This window comes from Xyrauchen texanus, chromosome 2 (assembly GCF_025860055.1).
Source record: "Xyrauchen texanus isolate HMW12.3.18 chromosome 2, RBS_HiC_50CHRs, whole genome shotgun sequence".
NCBI classification, from domain to species: Eukaryota; Metazoa; Chordata; class Actinopteri; order Cypriniformes; family Catostomidae; genus Xyrauchen; species Xyrauchen texanus.
In genome coordinates this window covers 19,640,115-19,663,555 of record NC_068277.1, presented here as the reverse complement: position 1 = coordinate 19,663,555, position 23,441 = coordinate 19,640,115, and the positions used below count along the sequence as shown (strand labels likewise).

At 39.7% G+C, this 23,441-nt stretch overlaps 1 protein-coding gene across 8 annotated transcripts in view; it reads left to right on the top strand.

Moving 5' to 3' along the window:
• LOC127654586 (chromodomain-helicase-DNA-binding protein 3-like) overlaps positions 1-23,101 on the top strand; it is a 71,281-nt gene extending 48,180 nt beyond the window's left edge. For 6 of the 8 annotated variants that reach the window (XM_052141836.1, XM_052141818.1, XM_052141850.1 and 3 more), the window contains 2 exons: positions 68-194; positions 8,683-9,895. In XM_052141836.1, coding sequence (XP_051997796.1) covers positions 68-194; positions 8,683-8,888 — 333 coding nt within the window. In that variant the 3' untranslated portion in view covers positions 8,889-9,895. Of the gene's footprint in view, positions 1-67; positions 195-8,682; positions 9,896-20,874 lie in introns of those variants that run through there. The other 2 variants (XR_007971954.1, XM_052141842.1) reach the window with 2 other exon arrangements.
• The last annotated feature ends 340 nt before the right edge of the window (positions 23,102-23,441 follow it).

The following is a 23,441-nucleotide window of genomic DNA, read 5'->3' as shown; positions in this document are numbered from 1 at the left end:
TTTAGCTTCTTAAATTAAATCTGTTTGGTTTCTCTCTTTCACACACTTTCTCTCTCTCTTTATGTAGCCTATTCCTCCGGGTCCCTACGCCACTCCACAGAACTTTGGCCCCCCCTTCACACCTGCACCCTCAGTGGCTCTCACTCTGGCTGGGGCCAACTATAGCCAGATGCCCCCTGGCTCCTTCATATCAGGTCAGTTCTGCTGATCCGTCCATAGGAAGAACCCTCAAATAAAACTACCATAAACTCTCCAGTGGTTTCATGATCAAGTTAATCTTAACTATGTCAAAGGTTTTTTTATTTACCGTATTATCCAGAATAAATTTTTTTTTACCTGAAAGGTTCTGTTTTTTGTATCCAAAGTGACTAACAAACAGGATTATTCTAATAGATGGCTGTCACATGCAACTCCACTTATCAGAGTCTGGCAAGGGTCCTGTTTTGTAAACCCGAAGTTGCCCCACACCTGCAGAACACCAGACCTGTTATCAGACAGCAACACTAATTTATTTTCGTACCCTACATGACCCGTTTAACATAAAACCCACGGTGTAAACCGCACCCGCATTAGAGTAAATGTACTACATCAGGCAGACAAAAATACTTTATTTGCTCACTTTACACAAGCAATCAAACTAACATTAGGCACTCTGAGTTGGAACATTTAAGAAAAATAGACACATAGCCTAATGTTGTGGTGACAATTAACAGAAAAAAGCTGAGAAAAATGAACATTATTTGACATTTGAAAAAAATGGCCTTGGCTATGTGACCCGCAGTCTGCCTGTGCCTACTGATTCCCGACCCACACCCGCACCACAAATGACAATATAAATATTTTTCCACCCGTTACATCAAATGTTAGCGGTAAACTCATCGGGTACCTGCAGGTAGCCGCCCACATTCAGGACAAAATTATGTTTTATCACACCCCTAGTAAAAACATTCAGTTTGCAAATAGTGTTGCAATTTTTTTTTTATATACTTCATTGAGAGTCGTTAATGAATACAATACAAGTATATTGCTTAACTCACTAAGTATTGAATAAAAACTGTTCATTTGTATGTGAAAACACAGAGTTACATATATTATAAACAGATATGGTTTAACATAAACAGAATTTACAAAAAAGCTTACGCACAATTACTTAGAAGATGCTCCCGATTAAAACATGCCCAAATACAACATAATACGATGTGCAAAGCGGCTAAAGGGAAGTTGGCTACACCTGGGCCCTAATACTTGTTGGATGCATCCTCTATTTCAGTGCAATTTATACATGGATGCAACTTTGTCCAGGACTTATATTCAGGTGTGACTTATTTTTCCAAACAATGTAGTAGAATAATAATAAAAAAAACATACTCGCATTGCACAATACTTTTTCACAAAGTCTGGTAGTAGGTTAAGAGATACATTTTGTGTCTGGCAAAACTGTTGATTTGAACTTTCATGATGGTTTTGAAAACAGCCTGTGTATTTGTTCTGTTATCTGTATATATGAGATGACTGATATTTGTGTTTGAATTGACTTGAGACCACAGGAAGGGATGTGGTTATTAGATTTCCAAACAAGAAAAAAGACAATTTAAAAGCCTTGTTTGATAAGGTTCAAGCTTAATTTGGAATTTCTGACATTGAAATGTGATTAGACCAGCTGGAGAGGGTATTGGACCTGGACCCGAAGCCAGTGCTGAAGCTCTTATGCATCAACCCGAGTGGCGTGACCACCGCTGTTGATGCCATATGCCCCAGGAGCCTCTGAAAAGATTTCAGTGGGACCGATGTGTTTTGCCTGAAAGTACGCAGGCAATTCAGCACCGACTGCACGCTCGTTCATGAGGCGCACCTGCATGGAGACCGAGTCTAACCCCCAGATGACCCGAATTCTCTAGAGTGTGCTATAATCAGCCAGTCATCTAGTTCATTGAGTTTGTGAAAGCCTGCTTCCCTTAACGGGGCAAGGGCTGCCTCTGCGTCCTTTGTGAAGATGCCAAGCCGAAAGGGAGGACCTTGTACTGATACGCCTGACCGTCGAACGCGAACCATAGGAAGGGTCTGTGTCGAGGTAAAATCGAGACGTGGAAGTACGCGTCCTTCAGGTCCACCGCCGTGAACCAATCTTGATGCTGGACGCTCGCTAAAATGCGCCTTTGCGTCAGCAGCTTGAATGGGAGTCTGTGCAAAGCCCGGTATAGAATTCGCTGGTCCAAGATTAGCTGCAACCGCTGCCTTTTTTGTAAACGATGCAGTAGGGGCTGTAAAACCCCTTCTTCATCCTTGTTGGAGGGCCAGTCCTTCAGCAAGTACGCAAGGCAGCGGCATTCTCGCCCTTCACAGCCGTGAATCGAATGCTGTTGAACCTGGTCGGGCGGCTGGTGAACTGAATCGCATTGCTGAGTCAGACAGTCAACCATTGGGATGGGTTGGAGAGCGCAAGCCACACCTCCATGCTCTGTGCGAGAGGGACGAAGGGAATGATCGTGTCGGACATACCGGCGGGCGGGGCCTCGTGATGGGGCGGAGCCTGAGGTGCCACTTGTGGCTGTGAGTCCAGGGACATCGATGCACTTACCTGGATCCTTGTGACCACTCCCGTAACAGCCTGGGATGGGAGAGGAAGATTCTCGTCTTCATACCATGTGGAGGCAACTATATCGGGGATGGATATGTGCCACAGCCATCTCAGGGGTGCTTTGAAGCCTTCTGGTGGCCGGTTCTTGGTGGCCGTCCGTGAGACGGGTGGCATCTGCTTCCTGGGGCGGGCTGTGGCAGAGCCGGTGTTGTCACCGCCGGAGACGCCCTTGGCGACAACTAGATGGGGTGTGGGATCTAGAGCCGCGCCAGGGCAGGATGTGTTGGATAGCCTCCATCTGCTTCCTCCCCATCAAAAACTGCCGGGCAAAGTCTCCGATGGTGTCGCAGAACACCTAGGACATGGGGGCGTCAAGGAAACGAACCTTGTCAACCACTCTCGACTCAACCAGGTTGAGCCAAAGGTGGACATCGCCTGCCCGAGAGTACGCGCCGTGACCTTTATCGCCTGGAAGGCGAGATCAGTTTCAGAGCGCAGCTCCTGCATCAATCCCAGGTCAGGACTACCCTCGTGCAGCTCTTTCAGTGCCTTGGCCTGGTGCACCTGCAGGAGTGCCATGGCATGTTGGGCGGAGGCGGCACATCCAGCAGCACCGTAGGCCTTAGCCGCCAGTGATGATGTAAGCCTACAGGCTCTAGACAGGAGTCTTGGACGGTTCTGCCAGGTGGTGGCTCTCTGCGGGCATAAGTGCACCACGACCGCCTGATCCACCCAAGAAATCGCTGCATACCCCCTTGCCGCCCCACCGTCAAGGGTAGTGAGAGCGGAGGAGTTTGCAAATCGGGTCCAGGCAATAAAAGGTCAGCTCCGCGTCATCCTGCCATTGGACTACCACACCCGAGGGTGGGAGTCCAACAGAGTCCTCCATGTCAGACCTGACGAGCCTGCTCTCCGATGCAGCAATCATTAGCTTATCCTCTTCACAAGCTCTGAATGGAGCTGCGAACCCACAGTGAGATGAGCCTACGGATTCATCCCAGAACTTGGGTGGGGCGTACGAGCGTACTGTGGAATGGGAGGTCTGTGGGGGGTTTCCCAACGGAGAAGCTCCCAATGAAGTCCCCAGATCGCCCCCCAGTTCTAACCGTTTTCGCCTCATACCCGTTGGTAGAAGGACCGAGCTGGGGAGCCGCTGGGGTGGCATTCCCTCTTACGAAGGAAAGCGTGACCGCAACGTAGCCATGGTCATATTCTCGCAATGAGGACATGAACCATCCACGAACGCAGACTCCGCGTGGGAAGCACCCAGAAATGTGAGACAGCGATCGTGGCCATCAGAAGCAGAGAGATAACGACCACAACCAGGAATAACACACAAACGAAAAGGCATACTGAAAAAGACACTTTTGTTAGTGCCATTCTTTTAGTAGGGAAATATTCTCTTTTAGGGGAATAAATAGGAAAAATCAGGTCTTTTACTGTTGAAGGGCCCAGGGGTGATTCTCTACACAACGCCAGTGCGAGAGGGGGAGAACCACTGTAATGCGCGGTAGAATCCAACAGCTCGTAAGAGCGAGAGATGAAAATGGCTTGGCAGAGTAGTTCAACTCAGTGAAATACAACCGTTCAGCTCCGAAGAAGTAATCTGAATGAGGGGCTGCATTTTCCCTCCTTTTATACCCATATGTCCGGGGGAGTGGCATGCAAATTCCACTCGCCAATTTTCATTGGCCTTTTCTCAAAATATCAGAGATGAATGGCGCTCCCAAGAGGGTGGTGGTGGTGTATTGAGTCTAAAATACATAACTGGTAATCTGGTAATCAGAAGGATGCTGGTTCGAGCCCCACAGCCACCACCATTGTGTCCTTGAGCAAGGCACTTAACTCCAGGTTGCTACGGGGGGATTGTCCCTGTAATAAGTGCACTGTAAGTCGCTTTGGATAAAAGCGTCTGCCAAATGCATAAATGTAAATGTAAGAGCGACCCCTAGTGTCACTTCATCGACACAGCGTCGAGTGAGTGACAAAAGGGGAACAGCATCTGCCAGATGCTTTAAATGTAAATTGCAAAGACATTTTGCTTAAGAGCAGAGGAATACTGGCTGGCATTACTGTCATGAATGTAAAATATTTAGTTTCAAGGGAAGCAGGTTTGTGAAAATACCCCATACATGTATAACACACACACACATACATACATACAATACCCTCCAGGATATAAAACTGTGATTTAGATCTCTGCGCACTCTTGTGCTTTGGCCACATACCTGTTACCTGAGGCCGTAACAAATCTGTGAAGCAAGGTGTGATATGGAAGGATCATTCATTTATTAGTGTTGCTTGCTATGGCAAATGTCACTAACAATTGCTCATACCTACTCCTAAGCCTTAGTACCCCTCATACTGCACCATTTGTGCCATGGACATAAATGACACCTCAAATAATTTGGCTCAAGTCTTGTTGCAATAAATATGCAACTGCCAAACATTTGGAAGAAATGTTACTGTTCCAATTTTAAATCAGACTGATCTATCTAGAGAGCTATACCCAGCCTTAATTGTTTGAACTGGAGTACTCAGAAGTCGAACTGAGAGAGGTTGAAGAGGCTGAGGAAGCCACAGTCACACCGTGTCCTAAACAGACGCAACACTATATGCAATAAAAAAGTTTTCATGTTAATAAATAATAAATCTAATAATAAATCTTTTTCATGTCAATCAGAGTTTTTGTCCTAATCAGCCACTACAGGACATTCTGTCGATCACTTGGTTTCTGTTTTTGAGGCTTTGCACTGGATAACTTTGTCCGCTGTCAGTGGTCCAAAACCTTTGTCATAACAGTACAGTATATTCAAGCCAGCATTTGTTGTCATACCTACCTACTGTTCTCTTTAGTCGAAGGTCTGTCACACACACACCGGTTCAGAATGGAGAATAGGTGATGACACACCGGCTCCATCCGCCTTTCTTTCCAATACTTCCAGATCACTTTTGGTAAGCAAAACATCCAAAACCTCCAAAACACTGCGGTCTCCTGTACTCTTCGTCTGACTGTGGATTTTGACTGTGCTTGTGCGACTTACTCAGCCTCTTTCATCTCTCTTAGTTTGATTTGGTACTCCATTTAAAAAAAATAAGGCTGGATATAGAAATACACTCTTCTGACATGTTTACTAAGTTCGGTTCTCTGGTTTGTGTGCAGCTGTGTTGTGTTCTGTTTTGAAAATCTGTGCGGTGGTACGGTTTTTGCAAAAACAAAGCAAGTTTTCGCTTGAATGCCCCAACTCGCAAGAGGGGGCTGTGTGAACTGCTGTGCTCATGCACTCACATGAATGTGCACAAGAGAGCAATGGTCTGTAAAATGAAATAAATAATACATTTGATTTTGGTTTGTTTCTCACCTAAACTTAGAGTATTGTATGCCTTCAAACAAGGCACAAGTCTTATGTAATTATTCATTAGACTTCTGAATTACACTTTTCATGCTTGAAGAGGTGGTCACCATCCACTGCCATTATATGAATTCAGCAGATCCCCCCCCCCTCCCCCTTTGTGTACCGAAAAAGAAAAAAAATCTAATGGGTTTAGAACAAAACTTTTACTTTTGGGTGAACTATCCTTTCAAAAAGCGCTTTTTATTTGTTGAGCTTTTTTTTTTATTATTATATTTGATGTGCTGTCTGCATTTGTTTAGTGCCCAATTCACTAAAGGAATTATGCAGATCAGGCAACTGTGCCCAAAATCTGTGTGCAATTTGCACAGCCTGATTCTGATCTTGCAGGCTATAACAAGAGCACTATATTGCCGAGGAGGAAGCAGACCACTGCAATGTGTCACATTCTACTGTAACTTTACAGCATCACTCCACTACTGTGATCCAGATATCTCAATCATCTCTTTAACATGTTGAAAGGGCACTTGACCACACCCTGTATCTGGATTAATGTCAGGTTCTTTTTTTTTACTGTTTGATTACTATCTGATGAAATTCTACTGCTGTGATTGATAGAATGAAACGTGATGGCCTCTTTTGAATTAGGCCAGTGAGAAATCTCGTAGCAACCATGGAGAACACCCTATCAATACCCTTGCAATTATCCAGAAGACCTTAGCAATTGCAAAGCAACACCCTAGCAACCACCTACAACACCCTAGAACCATGGTGGTGACTTTGGCACAAGCAAGCACAACTTTCAAAGCACACCATTTATAACTCTAGGATCCGAAATCCAGAGTGGATTTAACCTCCATCTCTTTCTTCGTTTTTTCTCTCTCTCAGTCTACTGTTGTGTGTGTGTCACTTGAGAGAACACTATTTCACAATAGATCATTTGTGAGATCAGTATTTATGAGGTTGGATTTGACATTTGGTTCATATTTTTTCTCGATTAAGCATTTTCAAGACAAAGCATTTGAATTTAGAAAAATATTTAATCAGTCCTACTATTACTTGTTCCTGTAAACCTGGATTGATTCTTGCTTCACAGATGTAATTTGTATTTTTAAGTAATGGGACAGCGTTACAAATGGAATCCCTGCTCAATATGTCACTCTTTAGAGATGAAAACACATACTCTGTCCATAGTTAGAAAGTTTATTGACATAAGGCACACTTTTAGTATTTATATTACTGCAAAATATGATTCTGCTTAGGATTTTAATACACATAATTGCAATTTAATTTGAGAGGGCCAATAAAATAATTAAATAATTTCTTGCTCTCCATCTTTGGTCCAAGAGAACATATTAGCCCTGCCAGTGAGTTTATTGTTTCATATTAGCTCTGTAGCAGCATATGTGGGCAGGAAGCACTTAGGAGAAATGCAGTTGTTTTTGTTTGGTGTTTTCTGTATACTCTATCAGAGGCCAAACTCCGTCCGTCATCCTGACTGTATTTACCCAGAGAGAGACAAAGGTTTCTTGATCACGATCCTGATAACATTCTTTCTACCACAGCGTCTGAGGGAGGCATATTTTCTTGCTATATTTCTTTTTCTGAAAATGTCATTACGTTTATCCAGAGCCGTAGCCATGCCAGGAATCGCTCAGCTGAGGGAATTTTTTTTTGCTTTTCTACTCAGATATTTTTAAGAGAGTGGAAAAAAGCAGAAAGAAACACAAATGTGCTCGTGTCTTTATGCCGGTCTATAAACTCCCTGGAGACAGAGCTAGTCTCTCTCTCTCTCTCTCTCTCTCTCTTTCTCTGTTTCTGTATGTCACTGAAATAGCCTCAGACTTCAGATCCTGGTGGGTGTAGAGACTGATTGGGTTTGTTGAGGCCATACATGCTGAACCCTCACTGGGCTAAAAATATGCCTGCTTGGGGCCCATTTGAACCCTTTGGTCCCTGATTGAGACAACTGTGGTGACCCCAGCTTCAACTGAGCCAAGAGTGAAATGAAAACAGCATGCCAGACTAGACAAAACAAAACAAAAAAAAAAGAGAGCGAGAGAGAGAGAGAAAAAGTTATAAAAGAAAAGAGAAAAATGAAGGAAAGAGTGTGTTGATCTTTTTAATGTTCTCCATAATAGGACATTTTTGGTCCCAGTCAAAGATCTCTCTAAAAGACAGTAGAAGTGAGAGGGAGGAGAAAGAGTGAAAAGGAAAATCTGTGAGTGATCTGTGAGCACCTCTTTGCCCCTGTAGAAAGCCTAGTGGAACCTTGTAACATCTCTCTCAATCATTCTTAAAGTTGTTGGAAAAAAAGACTTTGGCAAGCACCTTGTGTTTTCTTTTTTTTAAGTCATTGCCATTTAAACTTTTAGCTTTTTATATGTCATGAACTTTATGGAACAAAAGGTATTAAACAGATTCCTTTGGCAAAAAACTTTTCAAACCGCTAAAATCTCTTTTTACTTTTTGAAAGTTAAATGCGTCATAACTCTTGCTGCATTGAATGACGCATTCACAGCTCTCAGGATTACTGTACAAGCGGGAAACTCAAAACTGGGATATTTGTGATGTCACAGATTTCAAGCAAAATTCCCAAACTTTTCAAGCATTTTTAGTTTTGTTTTTAATAAGGCCTCCTTCCAGCCTACAGTCCAGAGTTTATGTTTTTTCTGATTCCGATGCTTGCCGCTGCTTGCCCGCTCCCAACCCCCCCAGTGTCTACAGTCTGCCCCCTTTCTGCCTCCACAGAAGCTCCATCCTGCTTGAAGACCAAGGAATATGACGTGCTCCAGCGCCAGAGGGTGGTGGACCTGTGGAAGGACGGCAAGTCGGAAGGGTCAATTGGACTGGAGCTTCGGATGCCTAAATCTACTGTACACAGCATCATTGTCAAGTATCGCCTCAGCAACACAGTGGAGAATCTTCCACGCAATGGGCGGCCCAAAAAACCCTGACCAAAAGTGCGATGGATGGAGACAAAGGGATGGGGGAAGAGACTGTAGAATGTGAGGGGCAGAGAGGCTGGAAAAAGGGGGAAAATTAAGAGACTGATCAATTGGGAATGAAAGAGAGAGGAGGGGAGGGTACAGTTAAAAACATGCAGAGGAGGGGGACTGTCTGAAAATATTTTAGCGGATAGAAAGAGGTAGAAAAGAAAGAGAGAAGATTAGCGAGGCAAAATGAATGGGGGAAGAGAGATAGAACGGAAGAAAGAGAGTGTGAGTGCTACTAAAAGAGGGGATAACCATGACAGCTTGAGCACAGGAGGAATAATAACAGCTAGACAAATGCAGAAAAGAAAAATAAATTAGGTAAAAAGTGCAAAAGCAAATTACTCAACATGCCTTGGTGAAACAAGAGCCGCTTGTGCTGTCCGAGAGCAGCAGAGACAACGAAAACACAGACATCTTCCACTTCTGCTCTTTCCACCACTTTTTTCCATTTTCTATCTGCCTTCCATTCTCACTCTGTCTCTCCCCCCTTGCCCCCACTGTTCTTTTTCTTTCATCTCTCGGTCCGAGAGTGCTCGTTTAAGTGCCCGAAACCTTCCCTCCCTAATTCCACCTCAAAACACTCTCTTTCTGCATCACATTATATCTCTCTTTCTTTATCATTTGCCCCCTCTCCTTCTCTCTCTCTCTCTCTCACATACACACGCACACATATACCCACAAAAGAGCCCTGCAGCCTCACACAGTGTCAGAACTTAAGAATTCAAACAGTTTTCCAAAATACCACAAGTTTGTTTTCTGTCATTAAACCCCCTGACCCAATCAAAACTGTGGCAAAGTGGTGTGGAACTGTCTTGGATTTTTCTTCTTCTTCTTGGAAACATTGGACCACTTGAAAATTATCCCGGTTTAATCACCTCCAACTATGGACTCTTTACGTTCCTAAACCAGGACTCTGTACCATTAACAGGGCCTATACCATTGCGCAAAATCATTAAATAAATTTAAAAGCCATGGTTTTTTCAGCCTGATGTTCCATATTCATGAAGCATATAGTTTTGAAGGACTCTTTTACAACCTGTTCAGAAACAAATATCTGACTAATGGAGCGTGATTGTTTCATCAATATCAAACTTTGAAGCGCATATGCTACTAAGAATTGCTCACTTCAGCTGATCTAAGATCAGTTTAATAGTTTTCTATGACATTTCAAGCTCTCTTATGGGTCAGTGCAGAAGACCTTCATGAGCACACAACACACACACACAACTCAACCTGTCGTACCAAATTCCTGTGCTGTGCTAGAGCCAGATTCAATCCCCAGAAGGATGTTTATACAGTACATGACTGTTGTATGAGAACTCCCTGCATTCTCAAAAATGTTCAAAACACACCCACGCATGCACAAATATCCATGAGCCACTTAAGTAGCTCCTTATTTCACACCATGGGGAGTGTTTTATTTTAGTAGTCTACATTAGTGTAGTGGCCTTACATTAATAAGCATATACATTATGCTTTGGAGATCTGTATCATTAGACTGAGGCTAATTGTGTATATATTTTTGTTTGGTTGTGCGCACACTTCAGTCGATTGAAGATTCTATGGTCTAGGCTGGGTCAGTGTGGCCAGCTGCCATTTCCATGCTCATGTTTTTCTGGTTAACTGAGAAACATAGGAAGAAATAGAGAGAGTGAGAGTTGAGGCAAGCTGGTACACAAGAGCAAACTTGATGCCCTCAGATCAAGTTTGCTCAGAGAAAGTGGGATACACAGAGAGAGAGAGAGAGAGAGAGAGAGAGGGAGAGAGTCTGAGAGAGACAGTCTGAAGGATAGAATATACTTGTTTTTGCATGCTGTTACATATCACGGCGCATAGTCAAGCACTCTAGCTTTTCAAATTATACTCTTTTGACAAGGGATGCACCGAAATTAACATTTTTGGCAGATACCGATTTTAACAAATAACAGTTGGCTGTTACCAATACCAATATTTTGCCAATTACATTATGTTGTCATCAGAGCACTATTTTGCTCAGAAATTATGTTTTAAAAATGTACAAAGAAGTACAAAAGCTTTTTATTGTTCTAAAAATAATAATTTTCAGTGAAAATGGATTGGATCTGTTGAACACATGACAGGCCAAAATTTTAAAGAGAGCCACAATAAAAGATAAATAGAAGATAAAAGATTAAAAACATTTTTTTTTAAATTAACTAAATATCAAAGCATGATGATTGATGTGAATATATTATTTTGCATTTCTAAAACATATTTGCACTGGCGACCTGACCAGGGTGTCCCCCGCCTTTCGCTCAATGTTAGCTGGGATAGGCTCCAGCCCCCCCGCGACCCTGTACACAGGATAAGCGGTTGACGATGGATGGATGGATGGAAAACATATTTGCACTTTTGTTTTTGCAGTTCAAAACAATAGAACTCACATTTTAAATGTTTGAGCTGTGCCTACTGTAGCATAGTGCAGTCTTTCAAGAGAACCCTCATCATAAGCTAGCGTGACTGTGTCCAAGCCGCCATGTACTGTAAAACAAGCTTCTAACCCTTGAGGTCTATTAGCTGCAAGGAGACTTGCTTTCAGGCATGGTGATGATTTGGATTGGGAGGGCCACCTTAATATACACGTAATACATTTCAATGAAGAGAAAAAAAAACTTTTAACAGTATTCTGGCCAATTTTTCTCATGTCTTTCTGGAAAATAATTATATAAAAATAAAACTTGAGGTTAAGTTTTTAACCTTCCACGACAGTAAGGAAGTAATGTATTATTATGTTCAATTACATACAGTATTGGCTGCATTATTGTCTTGAGATAAAAAAGACGTGTTTGTTATGAAGTTTATTTAGCCTTATAATGGGAAATCAAGCATTGATATGTAGAGCTCCCTGCCTTTTTAAGTATTGACCCTTAAAGTTGTGTTAAGGTGAGGTGAAGAGGTTTCCACAGCTCGAGCCTTGAAAGTTCAAAAAATGTACATTGGCAAGACATCTTCGTACTTCCCTCATAATGTTTATGATTGTTACTGAATCACGTTTGATGGACCTACACTTTCCAAACTCCTCTTTCTTTCTCTCTGATCACACATAACTTTTCCATGTCTCCGCTGCACTCCTTTCTTTTTTCACATTTCTCCTTTTTATGAGCTCTTTGATATTGTTTGCATATTTAAACTCAGTTTCATTGTGATCTCCTGTTTTTAATTTGAATTGTATATAATAGAACATCACAAATTAATGTTATGCATATGTTGGGCAATTCCACGGAAATGTATAATGGATAGTGGATAATGCCATACACACCGCTAGAGGGCGCCACTTGCTTACACAATGCTAACTTAAGCACTGACTGAATCACTGAAAGCAGTCAATTTTAAAGCTTTCAAAATTTAGTAATCATGCAAGATCTTATTGCGATATCAGTCTTAACTCAATCAATTGTGCAGCCTTAATGGATGCCATAACAATTTCAAAGATTGCTGGTTTCAAAGCGTTTTGGATGGTTTTACCTCATGTATAGTTGTTATGTGCCGCTTTAACAACTGTTTTTTCGTTCATGTGAGAACGTATTCTTAGGAGTGCCAGCCTTTCCCATTAGCCATGCTTCCACTATCGGGCCAATGGCCTTTGGCCCGCCGATTACCCTTGGACCAAACAAGGACAATCTTGGAACGAGGCGGGTTCAGTGTCAAAGCTGGAGTTTCATTGACATTTGTTTTATAAAAAATATGCAGGCACAGTAGAAATCCATTAAAATGCAAAATGGACAAAGTGGTGCCCAAAAAAATTACTTTCCATGGTTCTGTGAACTTTCATAGACGGTGTGCTGTGACATCATCCCTCTGTTAGTGGAGAGACCATTTGGGACACCATGGTAGTTACAGTCAATGAGTTAGGGTTAGCTAACGATAACTTATCTTGCTTGCTAGCGAATGTTTACATATGATATAAAGTCGATATTTTAGATAACTAGATAACATGATACCTCAGCTTGAGCATCCCTCTTGCTTGTGAAATGGGAGGTGTGTGTGACAATGACATCAGGGCAGTGTTTTAAGGTCGGGCTTTAGGGCAATGCTGCGGTGGTTATTGGCCTGATGGTTGGAACGCAGATCAATTTTGGTCTCGCGGATCGAGCTCCAAGGCTATTGGTCCTAGCTGGTTGATAGTTGATAGCCCTGGCTCGCACCGGCCCGATAGTGGAAAAGGGGCTATTATTTCTGGATTGTCCATTTGAATTTACAGAGTTTAATTATAAATAAACCATCAGTTTTACATTTCAGCATTTTCATGCTTAAAACTGATTTGCCAATGGTTTAAATTTGGTTAATAATTGGCCAATAAATGTCTAAGGTCGATACATTGGTGCATCCCTACTTTTGACCATATACTGTATACTCTTTTGACATATACTCTATTCTTTTGCATTCGGATGCATTTGAGCCATGCACACTACCAATGCTTTGAGATTCTCTTTAGTAGTCAACTCACATGCACAGACAACATTTAAATGTAAGGATAGAAAAACTGGGCTGATGATGAAATTTACATCACTCGCATAGGGTGCATGATGTATTGGCACACAGAAAACCGAATACTTTACTCTTGTATTGTGTACTTTAGCGTAAAAAGTGAGGCAGTCCAAGAGGGAGAGATGGTCTAAGAACCACTTCGCTAAACTAGCATTTTTAACTTTGCCTGGTCCGTGCAGCATGAATAATTCAAAATTCAGTGTGCCTGGTATCAACACACATATGAGAAGTACTCACACCTGAAGCTCGGTTAATACATGTATTTTTTGCTTAAATTCAAGTGTAGTAGTAAGAAACAGTGTGGCATTTTTTTCACACACTCTTTTTCTTCTTTGAATATTTTGCGATGAATCTCCATGCAGCAACACACTGGTGTAGTGATTAAAGTATGTTGTCATGAAATCAGGGAACCTCCCCTCAAAATCCAAACACAAGTGGTCAAAAGAGATGCATATTATGACCAGGTGTTAACAGTGATGTGTCTCTTCTGTCCACTTGTGATCGGATCGTCCAAAATGAGAGAAAAGGTAGTCCAAAAGGCAGTCTAGAATAGAGACAATCTGAGAGAAAGACAGTCTCGGAGACAGAGGCCGTCTGAGAGAAAGACTAATTTCCAAGATTGTTGATTGTAGAAGCAGAGAGTTCTAGTCAGAGATCTGAATCTGAGCAATTAGTTATTTTCCTTGGCTCACATTATAGGAGCATGCAGTACAACTTTCAAAGATATGAAAGTCACCCGGTGGATTTCTAGCTCAGCAATTCCCCCTTGTAAAGGAGCCTCATCACATTCCAAGCTTTCACCAGATGCTTTCCCATCTGAAGGCCATGCATTTTTCTTATCTTTTTACATGTTTACGAAACGTGCTAGTCTTACTCAGATAATTGAAGTCAACACTTTAGCATGTTCTATTGCACATATATTTTTTGTATACTCAAGAATGCAAATCTCAGCCAAAACCTGTAACAAAACAAATGACTGTGGCAATTTTGCCCTTGAATAATCTTAGGTTGTGTAATATTGATGAACCCAAGCCAAGAGGGATTGTCTTTTTGAAGATCTTGAAACTGGTCCTCAGTGCCCTGCAAGTCTAGGCCTGAGATGAAATAATCAACCACAGCACACTGAGATGAAATAATAACCATAGCACACAATGAAGATATCTGTCACCTTTAATTCTTTCCGATGTGTTCAGGAGATTGCACAACCAGTCAATGACTTTTGGCTTTGAACAATGCCAGATATATATATATATATATATATACATATACATACAGCTCCTGTAAATAGTGTTGATCCACAAAAACAGACAAAAGACTAGATTACAGATGTGGCTTTTAAAAAAAGATTTTCAGGCGGCTTCACACAACCCATCATGTGATCTTGTGCAGGATCGGTCTGGCGGGCTTCTTAAACCCTGTTCACATCGCAAACAACATTGCCGCTTGGTGATGCTAGACTCTTTGATGCTGGTGGGTGTTTCTACTGCTGTCCCTTTAATGTTATTGGTGGACTGCATGTCTGGTCATAGTAGCTTTGGAAATTCTGATTACAGATTATACTGCCGGTAAAACAAAAGATATCATTCTAATTTGACAAGGAATCATTTCTATTGCTTCTAAAAATAACCATTTTGCAGGGGACAGTATTTTTATGTAACATGCAGCAGTGCTTAATGCATCATATCATGAACAAGATGAACGATCTTTCAATGGATGAATCAAACTCACTCGGAATGCCGACACGGTTTTCTATGCATCGACTTCAGTATCTTGCACACTCACTGCCTGGAGATGGATGACGTGAGCTCCACTGCCTTCACTCTCATTGGAAGTCCCTACTGAATGTTGTTCGTCATTTGCATAAAGTTAAACTTTTCCTCTATCGCCAACACTCACTGCAGCTCGTTTTGCCGGAAGCCGCTCTGTTTTCATTGAAAATGAATGGGATCGCGACACTTTGTTGAGCGATATCGCCGGCAGTGTGAACTGGGCTTTAGAATTTAAATACATTTGTTGCATTTCTCACAAAACATACACCAGGTGGCACATGGAAGGTTTAAATGATCAACTGAACCAGCAAGCAGTAGTAAGTACAGTAAAAGTATACAGTGACTTTATATTAGGAAAAGCGAAAATCTACAGTACAAACGGTGTAAAAAACAACCAAAATATCCAACAACCAGTTTCTAGACTAGTGTGTCGCTGGTTCTAAACTTACGTTTTGAATCTTTACATTTTAGAACCTCATAAATATAAATATCAGCCACAACATTAAAACCACCTGCCTAATATTAAGATACTAAAGATAGAAGATAGAATTTCCAGTTTTTGGCCTGTTATGTCAAGCAGATTCGGAAAGAGCCCGTCCAGGAATTCCGACGATTCATACATTATTCCACCGGCTACCATTCTCCATGTCATCCAATTTTTCCCAGACATGCTCCAAATCCACCTTGGTCACTAGCGGATTAGCAGATAATTCTCTCTCCGATGACTCCAGATAATCGATCCATTTCTCGACATCCCCCACTCTTGTAACCACCTCAGAGAATATTGTCTCCATGGCAGTGATCGATTGACGTATTACAGCAAGATCCTACAAGTCAGCAATGACCTTCGTCAGCATTACCGACATGTTCAACATCTCTCGCCGAATTTCCCTAATTTCTCCGACCAAATCGGCTCCCTGGCTCTGGGCCTTCTCTGGGGAGTCAGCTTGAGCACGTAACTGTTTTTTAATGTCTCCAGAGACCGAGGATTTGAATTATTTGATATATTGTCCTCCTAGAACCGTTATGGAACAGAGTGTATTGAATCTCACCGGTTTATGTCATTAATAGTGTTGAAACTAGCAAAGCGCGCTGAGCTCACCGTTCACACGTCCAAACCTTGCATGGCATCACGTGACTCTGACACTTCAATTTTTTTTTAATAAAGTAATGACCTAAGACAGGGAATATTTTCTATGATTAAATGTCAGGAATTGTGAAAAACTGAGTTTAATTGTATTTGGCTAAGGTTTATGTAAACCTCTGACTTAAACTGTATATATATATATATATATATATATATATATATATATATATATATATATATATAAAATAAACAAAAGCTGTCAAAAATCCTGGATTTAAAAAAAAAATCATCAGTAAACTGCATTGTATTTTATATATAATTCAAATATTAGTGGAAAAAGGGGGAAAAACCTCTTTATTTGTTCTCTATAAAAGTAGTAATTATTAGGTATTTTCAGGTAATAATCTGATAATTATAAATTACACTCATTTGCCTGATATAATTTATCACGATAAATGATTAATTTGAAAAGACATTGGTTTTAACACCTTTATAATAATATACTGTATAAATATACTGTTCAATTTTATCCTGTTTCCTACAACACAAGCATCAAAAGATTCACTGGAATCAAATCGATAAGTTTAATTTTATTGCTATGAATATTTTTAAGATACCTTATTGAAATGTATCTGTAAAATAGCATAACAAAACTTTTGTTTTCTTTTCAATGTCAAAAATCTTAGTAAACAGATACTTCTGAAAGCATACTGTTGCTATATATGGGAACAACCACCATTTGCCCATCTATTTGATGAAACCGCTTTGGTTTAAATTTTGTTATTATTGTCTTATTCAAATGTAAAAAAAATAATAATATTTGGATATCTTGGTAGAGTTATTTAGTGAAATAAATGTATTAACTGAGCTTCTAAAAGTAAAAGAAGAAAAATCTATCAAATCTGGAGCACAGGTTCTCTTAATTATACTTCTGTATAATATAAATGCAAACATGACGTTTAGAGTTCTGAGTTAATTTAGTAGAAATGTATTTACTGAGCTTCTGATGTGCGTGCTTCTCATATCTGTGTCCCTGCATGTTGATATCAGACACACTGAAGAATTTTATAAAGTTCTTGTGCATGTACCTGTAAAAAAACCAAAATCTGATCGGACAGTTATTTCCATTTAAATCCGCACACATAACCGGCAAAGTTAAACTCTTGTTTTATTAGGTGCTGATGACAGGAATAAAAGTGAACTTTGGTTTCAATTTTGTTATTATTGTCTGTTTTATTCAATGAAAAAGAAAATGCTATGTGTGTATGTTTGTGTTTGATCATGTGTTTAAAAGTGGAAAATCTCAAAAGGTTGTAAATTACACAGCCTTAAATCACATGACTGTGTAAAAGTTTTAGGCACTTGTGAAAAATGTTTCATAGTGCGGATGTCTTCAGAAATACTGCCATAAATAGTTTTAATGTATCACTTAACATCATACAAAGTCCAGTAAACATAAAAAGCTAAATCAATATTTGTTGTGGCCACCTTTGCCTTTAAATCAGCCCCAATTCTCCTAGGTACACCTGGACACGGTGTTTCTTGGTTGTTGGCAGATAGGATGTTACAAGCTTCTTCTTCCACAGTTCTTCCATCTATTTAGGCTGTCTCAATTGCTTCTGTCTCTTCATGTAATCCCAGATTGACTCGATGTTCTGTGAGGGGCTTTGTGGGGGCCATAACATCTGTTGCAGAGCACTTTGTTCTGCTATTATAATCATTTCTATTTGCAAGTCTAAAATTTATTTTTTCTATTGACACAATAAAGCTGAAGATATAAATAATCATCTTATGACAAATGTTTTTGTGAAACATTTAAGTGCCTAAAACTTTTGCACTGTATATATACAGTATATATTGGTGGTGAAACCTGTCAAGGAAATTGTCATATATAACCCCCTATCTATAAAAATACACTGGCAGCCAAAATTTAGGAAAAATTTACAGATTTAGCTCTTATGGAAAGAGATAGGTACTTTTATTTACCAAAGTGGCATTCAACTGATCACAATGTTTAGTCAGGAAATTAATAATGTGAAAAATTACTATAAAAATTATTTTGTTTATTTTTTTATTGTAAAAGTACTTCAATGAGTTCTCATCATGTGCAGCAATGAGAGCTTTGCAGATCCTTGGCATTCTAGCTGTCAGTTTGTCCAGACACTCAGGTGACATTTCACCCCACACTTCCTGTAGCACTTGCCATAGATGTGGCTGTCTTGTCGGGCAATTCTCACTTACCTTACAGTCTAGCTGATGCCACAAAAGCTCTATGGGGTTAAGATCATAACACTCTTTTCCAATTATCTCATGTCCAATGTCTGTGTTTCTTTGTCCACTCTAACCTTTTATTTTTGTTTTTCTGTTTTTCAAAAGTGGCTTTTTCTTTGCAATTCTTCCCATAAGGCTTGCACCCCCGAGTCTTCTCTTTACTGTTGTACATAAAACTGGTGTTGAGTGGGTAGAATTCAATGAAACTGTCAGCTGAGGACATGTGAGGTGTCTATTTCTCAAAAATCACTCTGATGTACATCTGTTTAGTTGTAAATCTGGCCTTTCACATTCTGTCCTTGTTAGAGCCAGTTTTCCTTGGTCTTTGAAGACTGTAGTGTACACCTTAGTATGAAATCTTCAAGCAGTTTCAAGCATTGTATAGCCTTCATTCCTCAAAATAATGATTGACTGACGAGTTTCTAGAGAAAGTTTCTTTTTTGCCACTTTTGACCTAATGTTTACCTTAAGACATGTCAGTCTTTTGCATACTGTGGCAACTCAAAAACAAACACAAAGACAAGGTACCTGAAGAAGGCATTTTTGCTGATACAAGTAGGTTTGCAGCCCTCTTTTTTAACTATTGTTATAGCCATTGACAATAAAGGTTTTTACTATATTTTTGATCTGGAAGTGTGCCTTGATTTTCCTTTTTCTTTTTGGATTATTATTTTCTCATTCAAGAGCACCTTCATATATATTTTTGAAGAACTTTAGAGCATACTGGATTTTGTTTTTTGAACACAAAGACAATGTTAAGCTTCATTTAACAAACCAAATAACTTTCAGCTGTGTTTTATATAATGGCAAGTGATTTAATCTCACGAATAAGTATGTGTACAGGTGTTCCTAATAAAGTGCTTAGTGAGTGTATTTGGTTCACAAGACAATACACATGTCCCTGTATGAAGTATGTTCATAAATGTAGTTATAATACTCACCTCCATACCTAATGAAACATACTTTTTTACCAGCTGAGAAGTACGTCCTTCATCAAATGCAGTACATAAATTTGACAGGACGCATTTTGGATGCAGCCAATGTATACTCTTTTAACGACAAGCCCATACAGACATGTTTGACGCATGTGCACTTTGACTGCTTTGTAATACTTTGTAATGTTTAATACTGCCAATGCATGTGAAGATAGCATACACAGATGCTAACTGTCTGGGTGTCTAGAAAAACTTGGCTGCACATGACACAAAATTCATCATCAGCACAGTATGCATGGACTGTCCGGTTTTAGCCCAGGTTTTCTAGACACGCAAACATTTCGCCGCACTATGCTGATGACCAAATTTGTGTTACGTGCTATGTGAGATGTAGCAGCATGCAGAAAACCGAAGTATAGTCTGGCCTTTAGTATAAGCACAATACCAGTGTTGTTATTGTAAGAGGGCTTATTTGAATGTGGAGTTTTTGTGGAGCCAAAGTTAATTGAAACAAAAGGTATTGAATGCTATAACCCCATTCATGAAATTTTGGATAGAATAGAATAGAATAGAATTACACATATTCAATGTCATATGTTGTCTGTTAGAAACATTTCATGTTTTTGCATCCTGTTTCTAAAACCAGAGAACTCTAGAATGTCCACCGGCAGGAAAGTTTGAGAGTATTAGAATGGTTTGTATTTTATATGTGTCTCAAAGGACAACGGCGATCATACCAGTCTGTCGTATTGTAAGTCCACAGCAAAATCTAGAAGAACAAAGCAAAACAATTCAAACAATCGATACTCACTATGTGCGTGTGTGTGGTGAACTATAATACTTGGTTAGCTACTAATGGTACAACTGACTATTCCTCACATACTTTATATCTCTGACAAAATATGAGAAGTGTTTTTTTATTATTATGTATTGTATATTATATTCTGACTGTATGTTTATTAATTAAAGGATGCCCACAAAGGAGCACAATGTGATTTCATATTTTTTTATTTGTATTTTGTAATGTTTAGTTTTTATATTTGAAATATATACAGAAAGTAAAATAAATGTTCAAATGAAAGTCATAGTAGTACAGTTAGATAGAAAGAACTAAATTGAATGACAGAAAGAGAATGGCACAAATGGAAATGAGAGAGAAACAGAAAGATGACAAAAGAAAACCAAAAACCCAGAGCCATTGAGAGATGATGAAAGGTGGTCATATCAACAGCATATGATGGATATGATGAAGATAAAAAGAGAAAAGGTCAGATTGTGCTTTCGAGTGCTTAGTTATTTTAATATAAACAAAAAAGGGGAAATTATGCTTTGTCTTGCCTAAGTGTATGGATCATTAACTTTTTGTATTTTCCCTGCAGTGTTGAACGGACCCCCCATGTCAGTAAAGAAAGAGAGAGAGGCGGAGCTTCTGATGGCTCGGAGGGAACAGCGCAGTGGGGAAGTGATCTGCATCGATGACTGAATTCAGCCCCTCCCAACACACGTATACAGATAGATACACACACACGCACGCACTCACACACGCTGACTCAGTCAAAGGACATCTGCATGCAAACGTAAACAACTATTCCTTTAGAACACACATAGATGCAAACGTGCGCTTGCAACCCAACAGATTGAATGAAAACAGACTACCCTCAGTATCACGCCAGCACTTTCACATCACCTCACGTTACAGCTACTTATTATTTTGCAGAGAAGGTGGTTTCCTCCTGATCACTCACACACACACAGATACTGTATTTTCCTTCCTCTCATACTATCTATCCAAAATCAACCTCGCAATTCAGGCATCTCTAAGCAGTTCATTCATACTCGCATTCATCCAAAGCCCTGTAATCTCGCAAGCGCCCCTTGACACAGACATGAAACTGCATGTATTTGGAAAAGCATTCGCCGAGCTTCACTTCCTCCCGCATTGATTTGTTTTCTGACAGCATGCATATCACAGTCCATGGTTTAGTCAAGCAAAACGCCTGTGCATTGAGCTGTGCCTACTGTAGCATAGTGCAGTCTTTCAAGAGAACCCTCATCATAAGCTAGCGTGACTGTGTCCGAGCCGCCATGTACTGTAAAACAAGCTTCTAACCCTTGAGGTCTATTAGCTGCAAGGAGACATGCTTTCAGGCATGGTGATGATTTGGATTGGGAGGGCCACCTTAATATACACGTAATACATTTCAATGAAGAGAAAAAAAAACTTTTAACAGTATTCTGGTTTCCGATTTTTCTCCTGTCTTTCTGGAAAATAATTATATAAAAATAAAACTTGAGGTTAAGTTTTTAACCTTCCACGACAGTAAGGAAGTAATGTATTATTATGTTCAATTACATACAGTATTGGCTGCATTATTGTCTTGAGATAAAAAAGACGTGTTTGTTATGAAGTTTATTTAGCCTTATAATGGGAAATCAAGCATTGATATGTAGAGCTCCCTGCCTTTTTAATTATTGACCCTTAAAGTTGTGTTAAGGTGAGGTGAAGAGGTTTCCACAGCTCGAGCCTTGAAAGTTCAAAAAATGTACATTGGCAAGACATCTTCGTACTTCCCTCATAATGTTTATGATTGTTACTGAATCACGTTTGATGGACCTACACTTTCCAAACTCCTCTTTCTTTCTCTCTGATCACACATAACTTTTCCATGTCTCCGCTGCACTCCTTTCTTTTTTCACATTTCTCCTTTTTATGAGCTCTTTGATATTGTTTGCATATTTAAGCTCAGTTTCATTGTGATCTCCTGTTTTTAATTTGAATTGTTATTACAACTATGATTATTGTTGTTGCTCTTAATGTTGTCCTTAATGTTACAATTGCAAAGCTTCTACCAAATGAAAAGAATAATAAATAGTTGAAACATTGATACATTGTATGTTTGGTCCATGACATTTCTCAATTGCGGACCTCTTGTAATAATATTCAGCGAAGATGTTGAACGAAGTGTGGAATGATAGACATTATGACTATGTAATAAACATCGCTGACTATCTAGATTTGGGGCTTGCAAATAAATAACCTGTATGCAGTGGATCACATTTGTAACCATACAATTGAAAACATAAGAATCCATATATTCAAATCAGAAAATGAAATTCCTTTAGGCATTTCCGCAATGTTTCTTTGCGATCTTTGGCTCCTACAAATACACAGCCTTGTAATGTAATTGCCTTACATGGTAATACAACTGTTAATAGTTAATCAGCAGATGTGAACTCTGTATATGGCTGCAGTTGTACTATCCTTAGCTAGGCTTCAACTGAATTGAAATGTTAAGTTATTTCCCCCTGTCCCCTCCAAAGTTCCTCTGTTGAAACTGAAATATTTTACATTTCAGTGCTTGGAATTATTTGGGAGTGTTGTGTCAAAACAAGCACTTTCTGTCCATTTCTCATTTCTGACTTTCAGTATTGTTTGTTTTCAACAATTCTGCATTTTGTTTGTTTCCTGCTAAGTGTCACAGTGTTTGTTGTGATTCCAGACATTCAGTGACAATGTTGTAATTGACATTCGGCACATTGAACGGAACATGTTAATAATGCATCTTTCTCTCTTTTGTTTTGTTTGTAATAAAATAAAAATTAAATTCAAGACTTTCTGTATTGCTGTGCTTATTAAAAGATCTTAAGTTGAGGGAGTTTCAATAGTTCATTTTAGCTGGTTCATCAGTTGTAAGCATTAATTTCTTAAAATGTTGTGAATTTTTTGGCTGCCATCTGGATTTTTAACACCCAAATTTAAAAGCTCGCCTTAAACACATGTAGTGGACTATTTGCAAAATCAATAGTCTCAACTTACAGAAAAAAAGATTCAAATAATTCATAAATAATACCATAAATGTTTACAGTCTTGTGATAAACATAATTCTTAAAAAAAAAATCTTCGTTTCTGGTTACTCTGCCACCCTGCAAAAAGTTGTATTTTATT